This window comes from Lonchura striata, chromosome Z (assembly GCF_050655825.1).
Source record: "Lonchura striata isolate lonStrDom1 chromosome Z, ASM5065582v1, whole genome shotgun sequence".
NCBI classification, from domain to species: Eukaryota; Metazoa; Chordata; class Aves; order Passeriformes; family Estrildidae; genus Lonchura; species Lonchura striata.
In genome coordinates, this window is record NC_140740.1 from 984,041 (window position 1) to 996,462 (window position 12,422).

Here is a 12,422-nt window from a genome sequence, read left to right on the forward strand (position 1 = left end):
ATTTTGTTAATGCATGCCAGGCCACATGCTTTACCTGTGATTCAGACAGTTTCTCCCTTGCCTCAAACCCTGTTCTTAGGTAATACAATCTGGGTGATGTGGAGATACATCTGGATCTAAGCATTTCTTTCCAGGTTTAAGCAGCAGGTAAGACCCTGGTTTCATTGTGAAGTTCACAAGTGAATCCAGTTTCAGCTGTTCTCCACAAAGCTGGAATATTTGCAAGAGTTCTCACAGCATAACAGAACTCTTACTCTTCATTTCTGCTACTCTAAGATTTAATCACTTCTGTTTTTAAAAAGGTTTACTTCAACTTTGCCTGAAATACTCATGTACAGAATCACCTTCTATTTACTTCACTACTAAAGAGCAAGATCTATCTAAAATCCCAGTGTGAGAAAGTTTATCCTGCACCACTTAAAATTCCTACCAGAGCTGGATAAGTTCTAACATTATCCACAGTGCTGTTGCACAAGGACAGAACCAAAGAGCAGTCACATTACTCCTGGTATCTGGAGCATAAAAAATGTAAGTGGGAGCAAAAACTGAGTGCTTGGGAATAGTCTTTCTTCCCATATTGATACTCCAGATACCACAAGAATTTGTAAGCAAAGGAAAGAAAAATGAACAAGCAAAAAGTCCTGTGCATATTAAGAAAAATATAATCCGAAGGTGTTATTTAGAATTTGAGTAATTAGCACATAATATTGTTTTCTAATGGTTCAGCTGCAGAACCTGGCCTCTGCAGGAACCTGGAGAGTGGGGAGCCCGGGTAAAGCCTTGGACAAAGCATTAGTGACATCAGCTGCCCTGTGGGGTATGAGAAATGCAGGACACAGGGAATCAGTCATGTGCTGAAAGGACGTTATGCTCCTGTATAAAAGTGAGGATAACGTGTTTTAATATTGTTTTCCAATCTGTGCCAGCAGGTCCAAGCACAGGTTTAAGGCCAGGCTTCCATCCTTCCAAGGTGCCCAACAGCTCACTGACCTGGGAATGGGCTTTGGCACTTGATGCACTACTCCTCTCACTCAGTCCATCAGCAAAGACATCAACTGACTGACACTGGGCCAGAAAGAGCCCTTGGCTCCCTGGAAGGCTACCACAGATAACACAGGTGGCAAACACAGGCTGCAAGGACTCTGGGGACACACCAGTGGTGTCAGTGACAACAGCAAAGGGTCTGAAGAAATTACACCTGATTTTGTGTTTGTGATTCAAGCCAATAGCAGGGACTTCCAGAATCTTTGGAGACAGAAACAATATGTTTTCCAAAGAGAAGCAAATTAATGTGACCTTCATAAGCAATAAGAATACAGTCTACAATACCAAATAATTACTATCTAGGTCATGTTAATATCTAATCAAGTAGTTCTTATTAAAAGTAATGCTACCAAAAGCTTTGATACTTCAACATGATTTTAATGCTCTGAGACTTTCATCCTTGAATAGCCCTAACAGGAGAGTAACATGTTACATCTTTTTATTTCCATATATCATACACATATAATATATGGAAATAAAAATTAGTTAGGAGATTGTAGTATTCCTTACACATCTTGTTACGTTTCAGCTACCATCACAAGCCCATCACATATGGGTGATATTCCTTTACCACAAGTCCATGGAAGAGAATCCCCTTGCACCTGCATATACCACATCCCAGAGCTGCTCCTCCTCTGCAAGTGGCTTTTCTGGATTAAAGTCCAAGGAGAGGAATTTGCTGTTTGTCTGTGGCATGAATTTCTGCTGAGCCCCTTTGTGCCTGCATTGCTGATCATCAGCCTTTGTATCACTACAAACTGAAAACCTTTGTTTTCTTGGGGGAGCTGAAAATCATCAGAACTCAGTCAATGTACCATAAGCTTGGTTTCAGAGCTCTGCCTGAAGAGAAATGGGAATGCTTCCAGAAGCGTTTCCTTTAGGCCTTTTTCTGCATTCTGGCCCCAGCTTTCCCACCTAACTCTATGCCCTCACACAAGGCTAGTAGTCATAAAAAGTTTACCGTGGCATTTTGGCTCAAAAAAAAAAAAAAAAAAAAGGCTGCTGACTGGAAAGTTTTTTGGGAATTAATTCTGCAGATATGGCAGAAAACACGCACCCAAGCAGCAGGGTGACCTGATTTTCTAAATGGGCTTGGGAAATACTGTTTATAATTAGGAACACGGATTGCTCATATATGTTTGAGAATCACTGAAAATGGGAAACATAATTGTAAGTTGTTAGAAAATGTTTTGGTGATAAAGACTCTACTGTATTTCCACTAACTACCACCCTTACAGAAGACCATGCTACATAGAAAACTCAATTCCAAGGGCAGGAGAAGCCCTGACACTTTATTGCTAGATTCTATAGCAATTAGAGCTCACTTACAGTAACCTTATAGTACTCTATATAAACTGAGAAGCTTGTATCAAATTCAGGCTTCCATTTAAAATAGATATTGCAGATATTAGGCTTCAATTAAAGAAGAAAAATAACCTTCAGTGCTTCTTTTTTTCTCTTAAAGGCAAAGTATCAAAAAAAATCCCCAAACTAGGTGGAAGTTATTAAATTTCTCAAAAAAATTAAGATGAGCTTTCTTCTATTTCTTGAGACAGTACAATTTGTGATTCACAGGGTAGCTGGTATCAAACACAAGGTAATGAAAGCTCGTATAAGCAATTTTATTCCTATCCATAATGGCAGACACTAACAAAATCAAAAGAATTTATCTTTTGAGTTCAACTTAAAAAATAACTTATAAAGCAGTGATATATGCAACATAAAACAGTTCAGGATGGGAGAGGGAAAGCAAATTTTAATAATTAAAATGTAAACGTGGAAAAAAAAATTAATGGAATAAAAGTCCCTACTTCTGATTTCTATGTAAGATGTCACGTGATCCTATTTTACAGTGTCCTGGGGTCTGTGTGTGTGTGTGTGTTTGTGTGTCACACACACACCCCACGCTGACCCACACATGTACACACACAGACAGGTGCTGGCAGCTCCACCTCGGGCACTTCTCTCATGCCACTCCTTACAGTTGTCTCAAGCATGTTTGGGACCCACTTTCTTGACAAAACAAGGGAGATGGTAGGAGAAAAAAAAAAAAAAACCAAACAACCCAGGTGGGTCTGATTGTGTCTGGGATCCTTTAGTTAAACTGTACACTGGGACGAATAATTTTCTTCTGCAGTAGCTCTCTGGAGAGGGCCAACTCACTGTGGTCTTCATGGCGACACTTGTGAAGGGGTCACACACTCATTGTCATGCTAGGGGAGTACTGGAAAAGAGGAATCCACATTTTAACAAACATTCTTCCCCCCACCCGCCCCAGGTGGCTACACCCACACCTGGGCTGCAGCAACGGGTTCAGAGCTCCTTGAGCTCCCTCCTCAGTTTGTGGGGGCTGTAGCTCAGCTGGTGTCCCCACAACTTCTGCTGTGCTTCTCTCATGCCACAGCACAGCCACTGCTGACACAGGCATCGCCCTGAGGGCTGTTCTGGTGCTGTGAGGAACCAACAGCTCACCGAGGCTTTCCACACCCTTCCTGCCCACCGCTGGCTACTGGGGAATTTATCTGGGCAGGTGCCTAGTCTGAAACAGACTGTCTGCATTCATGGCTAGCTGAACCATACAAGATTTTGGGGATTTTTTGATTATTTTAGGGGAAGAAAGGAACAAAGGTATGTGTGACTATGATTCAGTTAGGTTTTTGGCTTGTAATATTTTGTGTTAGCAATTTTAGGGGGCAGGCTGAATCAGGGACCAGCGGTCATTCTCCTTTACGTGGAACAAAAATTCAATCACCACATCACACGATTGCAGTGACACAAACTGAACTGCAGCCTTTACCCAAGTTCAGGTTAGCAGGGCTTCATTACAGTAATCAATGGGACACCACAGTGACTAGAAGAAATGCACATCTATACATCTAATTTGCTTTCAAATTTAACACTGTGGACTGCAAAAACATTTAATTTGATCTAACATCCTCTAAGTAGAGGAAAATGTTAAAATGCAAGAAGATCAGCATTTTGAAAATTGACAGAAGAAAAGATAAATTTGCCTGTGCAAAACCACATGTGCCCTACATATCCCACCAAGTCTTGAGTTCCAAGCTGGCCATTTCCAAGTGTCCAAGCATATGGAAAGAGTATTTTAGATGGATCTTCCCTGTCATGAAAATTACACAGGTCTGACTACCAGCTCTGAGGCTTAAAGCACAGCACCTGCTTAAGTAATTTGCTGTATCTGAGCCATGGTATTTGGGGAATCACTTTGGGGAAGGAATCAAAGCAAGGTCTCAAGTTGTTTAGGATTTTCAACTTGTTATTGAGCTCTGCATTGCTACTTACCCCTAACCAAAATTCCTGGTGAACTGAACAGCAAATGTCCCTGAGAAAGGACTCCATGATAACAGCTATTCTGAGCAGCCAAGTGGCAAAACATGGATCAGAAAGCAAAGCAGCTCCCCAGGATGAGAGAGCAGCCCATGTTCCAGAGCCTGCCGGCCCCGGGAGCCGACAGGGATGCCCCTGGCATGTGTCACTCCTGCCCTGCAGGCACACATCTCAACAAAACCTTGAGAAATCTGAGTCCCTGGCCCTTCCAGGCAGCACAAAAACACCCAGAACCCAGGGAGTGGCTGAGCACACTGATTTCCTCTTGTTCCCACAGTTTCAGTGACCCTGGCTGCCCTCAGCACAGAGAGCCTGCCAGAGTGGGAGCCAAGGGCTGCCACAACAGGGACCACGTTTCATGGAGGCTCTGTGCTCACTGCCATTCTGGCAAATACTAAACATTGCTCCTTTTAGGTGGTGTGTGAGAGTCTTCTTCAACATTGCACACAGCCTGAATGTGTGCCCACCAACAGCTAACTCTTCCTTTTCACTAGCTAGGAAAAAAAACCTCACAAAACCCCCAAAATCTGATTCCCAGGAAATTTTCCATGGAACTCAACTAAGCTGAGATCTAACAGAAGCTGTTTACTGAGCAGCAGGTCACCACTGGCACAGCTAATGAGGTTTCACTTCTATTTAGGGACCTAGATGTGGATTTAGAAACCCAGCTTCGGGCACATGAGTATGACAACACCACAGTCTTGCTCTGTAAAATGTTTAGACCACATTTTGCTCCTTTGAGCATTCCATATTTAAAAAAAAAAAAGCATAATTTTCCCCAGAATGAACACTAGTGGGAGCCTCTGCCTTTTATGGGTGTAACAGCACACTGCATCTTTGCAATATGGAATCTACTGGTGCTCTCATCACATGCTTCAGTGTAAATCCTGCTCTTTCACTGACCTCATGGCCCAGAGAGTTTCTGCAGTAATTCTATGCCTCCCACCTATTCCAGTTTCAGCTCTCTTTTGCACAGCATTTTTTATTCAAATCAATACTATACTTTCAGAAACTATTAAAAAACATCCAAGACAGTGCTGCACTACAAGCACACTACAAAACTTGTAAATTTTCTTTTTCTGAACAGAAGGCCACATATACAGGTTCACCTTGCAATCCAAGAACCCAGGAAATTAAATACTTACACTCTCACTCTGGAAAGGGTTTAGGAAGTTTCCACCCATCTCACTGTCATCCCTGGGAGTGCCAGGCTGGTTGCTCATGCTCATATTACTGGGAGAGTTCTGTTAAAAAAGATTACAAAGAACAGGTTCAGTGCTGAAGGTTTTGGTTCATTTCCAGCCTCACCAAGTGAGCCCAGGGTATGCTCCACACAGAACTTGGTGCACTGTGCAGTGCACTGGGCCTCTCAAGGATGAAAAATCAGCCCCAGCAGGGTTCTGCATGATTCAGTCACTAATTTTAGTCTGTTAAGTAATGTTCTCTTCCCTGAAGCAAGGATTATTTACCTGTGCCTCATTTTCAGGCTATAGCCAGCATCTGCTCCTGCTGAAGTCAAGAAAAGCTATAAAAGGCTGCAGCAGGGATATGAGGAAGTCCTGTCAGCACATTAAATCATGTGGTTGAATGCAGCCACATCTGTGAGCCCTGACATGTGTGAGTTATGGTTATGTACTTAAAGATAGACAAAAGATGTACTTAAAGGCAGGATGGATCAGGTCTGCACAGACCTTTGCATAGGCCTGTGCCTGAGGGCTGCTCATCATGGTCACAATTCACTGGAACAGTAACAACCTAAAGCCTTCCAAAAATTAATTGCTACTCTTTTCCTTACAGAAGTGCACAGCGACCTCTTCAACTTCAGAAGGAGAATGGGTGAAACAAGGTAGTTGCCACAGGAATTATTGTGCATCAATAGCTCACACATGGTTATTGTACACACTGCCATTAGTCAGGTGCTCTTACAAAGCTGCTTTGCAGTACCCTGCCAAGCCTGGACCATGGGCAATCCTCTTTCCATCCCTGATACATCTCCTATTCAGAAAAAGATGGAAATGATGGAAAAAGAGTAGTCAGGAAAAAGGAGGAGCGAAACCATGAACTTCATAATGAAATCCTGGCATCTATGACAGTTCTTTCCTTGGTTTTTTTTTTCTTAAATTTCAGAAAAATGGAATGCAATAGAAATATAGATACCAAACTAATTACATACATGACACGCAAGCATCTGACATGCAGCTCAGAGTTGGGTCAAAAGCCCTGCCTGAGCCCTTTTGCTTTCTTCAGTCTAATTCACTACTGCCACAGCTGTGATCCTCAGGACCACTGGACAACATGTGCATCAAAGACAACTAAAGCCTAACGAGGTTACTGACATCAGTTAATTAAGTCTGCTCTCCAGTGAGGCCAGCACACCAGACATTAGGGACCTCTTGCCTTGGCTCTGCCACAGCAGCATTAATTCAGGGCACCCCCAGCCTGTGTTACACAGGAGGCCAGGCTACACAACCACATCACTCCCACTGGCCTTAACAGCCAGCAATATACAGACCTTGTCACATTTATTTCAGATGATGCTCCCACACTCTTGCTCATTCCTGGGGGATTTTCGATTTTCTCCCTGTTTTATGTTGCTCTGTGTAGAACTGAGCTTTGACATTCTGCCATTGCTGCAGCACACCAGCCCCAAAGGGCAAAACTCCTGAAAAAATGCCATTTTAGTGACTCCCCCAGGCTGCTTTTCTGGCCACTTGGAGTTCAGCACTATAGCTCCAACTGGGATTTTCCAAAGCAAGGGTGCCCCTGGTGCCTGCACAAATTCCATGGGCATTACAATAAATGCCGGTTAATAATGTTTATTTAACATAAACATTATGAATAATTTCAGTTAATTAAGTGCCCTTGTCTGGACTTTATAAAATACTACATGTTCTGCCATTCAGCCAATTTAGTCAAAATCTCCTCTACAAAGCTATGAATTCTGTGAGCTGTACTGATTCTGCCAGGACTGGATCCATTTTCTATGGACAGCTGTCTTACAGGCAAAATTAACAGCAATTTTCTTTTAATATTTAAGAAACATACAGATCAAATGTTATTTCCATGAGTTTTTCATGCAGATTAACACATGATGAAACTTCCAGGTAAATAGTTTAGGACCCAAGTTTTCAGAGCTGCTGATACCTGTACCAGCACATACTGAACACCTAGAAAGTGGAATACAGGCTTTAAAAATTATCCCATGGGAATGCAAATGTTTTGGCTTTTTTTCCCTTTAAAAATGCTGCAGTTTGCAGTAAAATAGTGAAGAAAAAACATAGACTTTGATTAAAACTGTGCTGTATGCTGGGCATCTCACAGGAGGGGTTTATTGAATCCCTCACTGCGCAGCCCAGCACAGCACAACTGAGGCAATGTGGTCTTTTCCATCCATCACTTTATGTCATCAAAAGTCTGCAAATGTTATAAAATTTAAGAACACAGGGTCCTCTTTATTTATGCCCCTTTACCAATACCACATAATCTTACTAATTCCTAAGTTAATGATGATCACATTCATAGCAGTTTTATTTTTACTGAATTAATGCATTCAAGTATTATTTTTGTAGATGTAAAATCTCTGCAGATTAAGCTCACATCCTTTTCCAGCTATTTAATGCTTGTGGTATCAAAACAGTGCTTCTTCTGAAACTACTTCTTAATCTAGTTTTTGAGAATTATATCCTGAGGATTAAGATATTAATATTCTTAGAGAGGTGACAAACCCAATCCTGCAAAACCCTAAGGAGATTGTCCCAAATTTACATTTGACTAGAATTGATTATTAGAACTGTTTTCATTTATTTGAAGAGTATCAAAGACTACAACATGATCAATCAGATTATGAATTGGAGGTAATGATATAAAATACAGTTATGATAAAGGCACATAACAAAAGGTTTCAAAACAGAGACAAAGGAAATGAATTTAGAGTGAAAGACACTAAAAATTCCAGATATTTGAGCAGATACTCACTTTGGAAATACTGTCCATGTCTCCTGAGCCTGAAATTAAAACAGACAATTGCTCAGTTAGTTTTGAGCTAAAGCTAATCCAATAAGTTTTTTTCATAGGAAATACACAGTGCAACATCAACGTTTTAAAAAACAACCAACTTAGTAAAAGTTTACAGTTGGTAGAAATCAATCCACTCAATCAGTCTGAGGCTCCACCAACTTTTGCTGCACTACATGTATTGAGTATCTCTTTGAAGAAAACAGATGATCCTGATGAGCAGAGGAATGGAAAACAAATAAAAGTAAATATGTGAGTGCAAGACTATTGAAAACTGAGGGCTTTTTTCACATGCTGTAGCTCTCACCTCATGAAAAGCAGAGAATGAAGGAAATGCAATTTTAGGATGGATGAACGAAGAAAAGCTTTTTTTTTAGCAGCAAAACCCACATATTTTCAGGAAAGACAAATTCTGGAAGAGTACTGTGTACAAAACTAGGAGAGTATCACAACAAAGCAGTCAAAATGGAGAAGACTGAATCAGCTGTTTCACAGAGCCAGGCAAACTAGGGCTGAGAAGGAATATGATTTCTCTCTCCAAAAAAGTCAGATACATAGATGTTATCAGGATTTATTTTGTCATGGCCCAAAAGGATAAATTATGTGCTAGGTACATATAAAATCCTTGCATAAATGCTGCAATTTACCTTTTCGTTTTAGCTGAGAGGGAAAAATTTTCAGCCTGTAGAAAGCGACAGGAAAAGGTGCGGCTGCCACTCACACAGATTTTCTTTGACTTGAACGCAATATGCAGCATTAGTAGATAAACCAACTATCCATTTTAGGATTGCAATAGGCAAAGAAAGGCTGTAAAAGTGTCCCTGTATAAAGTAATCTAAAATCTCAGGGACATGTTTCCTAAAACATAAAAAGTAATTCTCTCTAGGAAATAGAGGCCTATGTTGAGTTGTTATTGTTCACAGTAACACTGAGCTTCAATGACTTTCTTTTTCATTGCCTCTTCAAATCATTCCCTTCATCTTACTGATGTACACAGAACTTTTTCCATACATTTTAACAATCTGACTTCCACAGAACTCCATTAATTAGTCACAGAAAAGGCACTGCCACTGAGAAGTCAGCATGCTGGCAATATTTACTGTTACCTAATGATCCATTCATATGGTGTGAGTCCATTCCACCCAGTCCGCTCATGGGTCCATCTGAGCCTGGCCCCAGTGGAAACTACAAAAGGAGCAGGCATTAAAAATGGCACAATTATTTATCACACAACCCATAAAGACAAAATAACAAATAAAGACGAAATATTCCTCAGGAGAAGAGGAAAAAAAGTAAGGACAAATTCTCAGCTCTGAATGAGAAGAGACTCTTAAATCCCATTCACATCTTTAAGAGAAGATGTCTTGTGAAGATTGAAAGCCAGCAATTTTTTTGGTCACTTTCATGATTTTTGGAGGTCTCATCTCTGTAGGCTGGAATTCAACACAGTAATAATTTATTATTTACTTCAGTCTCTTTGTATGACTTTTCAAACTGCTGCTGGCAACTCAGCCCTATCCCCACTGAAGTTATAGGGAACTTCTACAACTCCCTTAAATTCATCAGCTTTCAAACCCCACCTCACCTATCCTAAGTTGGAAAGCTCCTCATCACCTTCACAACTTGAGCAGTTTCTGTCCAATTACATAATTAACCTTAAATTTAGCTCTTCACACACTTAGAAGATACTACTATTATAGCCAAACAATCTGCAATTTACTGCTTAATGACTTAGCATATCTACATATATTTATTTTTAAGTTCCACTAGCGCTATTTTTCCCCAGGGGCTCATAACTGGAGAGTGGCCCATAAAAATGGAAAGCTTAGCAATAATGATAGCTGCTGGAAAGTCAGTGTTTGGATAAACAAAAGGCTGCAGTACTCAAAAAAAGATGTAAGAAAATTCATATTTACATTAGGTCTGTTGGGCCCAGGTGGCACAGCATTCATTAAAGTGTACATGTTGTCTCCAGAGTTGGTTGAATCTGTAATAAGAGATTATTTTAAGTGCTAAAATACACTTTTCAATAAAATTACTCACCTCATACATTTCCTGTCATTTTGTTCATATTATTACTGTGCCTCAATCCCATACACAGTGGCAATATAATGGCAGATTTTATTCTCTTTCTATCCACTGCTGCCATACAACAGGGCTATGAAAAGAAATAATTGCCGTAGTCCCCAAGTGAGTATTTCTGGGCTCTAGCTTTATGCATGACTGTTAAAAGGTTTATAAATCACCAAGAATCTGTAACTCTTTAATTCCTAAAACCCTGTTTCCTGGAGTTCTCAATTTCTTCACTCATCTTCAATATTATCCATAGAACAGGAGTTTGTTTCTTATCAATAATTCCTGTAATTTGTTTTCTATCTGTAATAAATGATAAAACACTTATCCTTACACAGTTTTTTACTCTCATCCCTGACAAGTCCATATGATTTTGAATATATCTTCAGTGCAAAGATCCTTCACTCATGGGGGAGGCTTTAGCTGATCTATCTTAATAGCACAGCCTGGTGCAATGTTTGCAGAAAAACCCCAAAATGATGAAAACTGAAAGGACAATGACCTGATAAAAGTCTGTATACATCCCCTAAGTGGGGCAGTGTGATTAAAAAAACATATTGGCAACTCTGGAAAATCAATATCTGCACAGAAAATAAGAGCTCAGCACTTGCACCCAGACCCTCCACAAGCCCATTCCACACCCAATGCTCTTCTGTGTACAACAGAAAGATAAATCAAGGATTTTGTCTACTAATTAATGTTTCCAAGATGATTTTCTAAGCATTAATCCCTTATATAGCACTACGTATCACTAGAACATTCAAAGATGCTGTCTGAGGAAAAGGGGAAACAGAAAAGCCTTTAGACTGAAGTAAAATCAGACTATTAAGTTATTTTTAATCTTCAGTGAGTCAGGCAAAAAATTCTTTGTCCACCAGAAACTTTTGCAATACACATCCTGGCTGTCCCCAGCTTCTGGAAAAAAGCCTGTCTGCTATCCTGGCTCATGTCAGAACACACAGGCATGGCTGGGCAGTGGAATCCTTGAGCTGCTGGTCTCAGAGGTGACTCAATACCTGGACAAAACTCACAGGCAGACAATTTCTAAGTGTTTTCATGCTTTGGAAAACAGAACTTCAAAACATCTTTACCTGAGTTTGCCTTTTTTGTTTGTTCTATTTTTTTGAGGGCTTTTATTTGTTTTGGTTTTGATTTTTATTGTTATGTATTTAAGTCCCTGGAATTGTATTTGATGAATACAATATACTGGTGCAGTAAGTTTTCAAGGCCAGATAGGAAACTTCCCTACCCTCCTGTACTGGAGAGGTTAGCAAGTAGGGGAGAAAGCCTGATACAGAATATATAGACCAAATAATCTAGTTATCTGATTCTTTATTAAATTCCTGAAATCCCTTATAATTGTGTTATTTCCAAATATATTTCAGTACCTGCAGGACTAGGCATAATGGGTGTTCCTGGTGGCCCTCCACCTCCTGGAGGACCCTGGGGAGAGTAAAAATAGTCAGGTAGCATGAGTTAAAAGGTTAGAAACAACCTAAAACAGACAAACGAAAACCCCCCCTACAAGGAATGAATATTTTTTTAAGTTTTGGTTATTTCCAGGTCACAAATTTTATCAAGACTAAGAAACACAAAATGGTCTGGCTGTTAAACAAGAGTTTTAGGGTTCTTTAAGATTTCTCCAGGAATTTTATTCAAATCACCCTAATCATTTACTAAGAACAGAAACATAACATCATGCTTCTTATGTTTGTTGAACCCCTTCTGATAATATGAAAAACTACCAACTTCCACTTTGGTAGAAATGCCTTCATCAATTAAAGTCAAGAAATATTGACTTTCCCTAATAAAATACACACAGAATACTAGTATTAATTATTATTTTCACTGCCATATGGCTATTACTGCACTTTTCCTCTTTTGTTATAATTTAAAACAGCAGATATTCTGTTTCAGACAGGGATATAATTTCAGTGGCAGTGATT

The 12,422-nt window shown here is 40.0% G+C and overlaps 1 protein-coding gene across 5 annotated transcripts in view; it reads right to left on the reverse strand.

The window, feature by feature from the left end:
* Positions 1-2,650: 2,650 nt before the first annotated feature.
* The window catches only part of SSBP2 (single stranded DNA binding protein 2), a 125,117-nt gene continuing 115,345 nt past the window's right edge, over positions 2,651-12,422 (reverse strand). For all 5 annotated transcript variants that reach the window (XM_085567184.1, XM_021551806.4, XM_021551805.4 and 2 more), the window contains 6 exons: positions 11,865-11,919; positions 10,320-10,390; positions 9,510-9,588; positions 8,365-8,393; positions 5,535-5,633; positions 2,651-3,268 (listed from right to left, as the gene is read on the reverse strand). In XM_085567184.1, the coding sequence (XP_085423310.1) occupies positions 3,239-3,268; positions 5,535-5,633; positions 8,365-8,393; positions 9,510-9,588; positions 10,320-10,390; positions 11,865-11,919 (363 nt within the window). In that variant the 3' untranslated portion in view covers positions 2,651-3,238. The remainder of the gene's footprint in view (positions 3,269-5,534; positions 5,634-8,364; positions 8,394-9,509; positions 9,589-10,319; positions 10,391-11,864; positions 11,920-12,422) is intronic.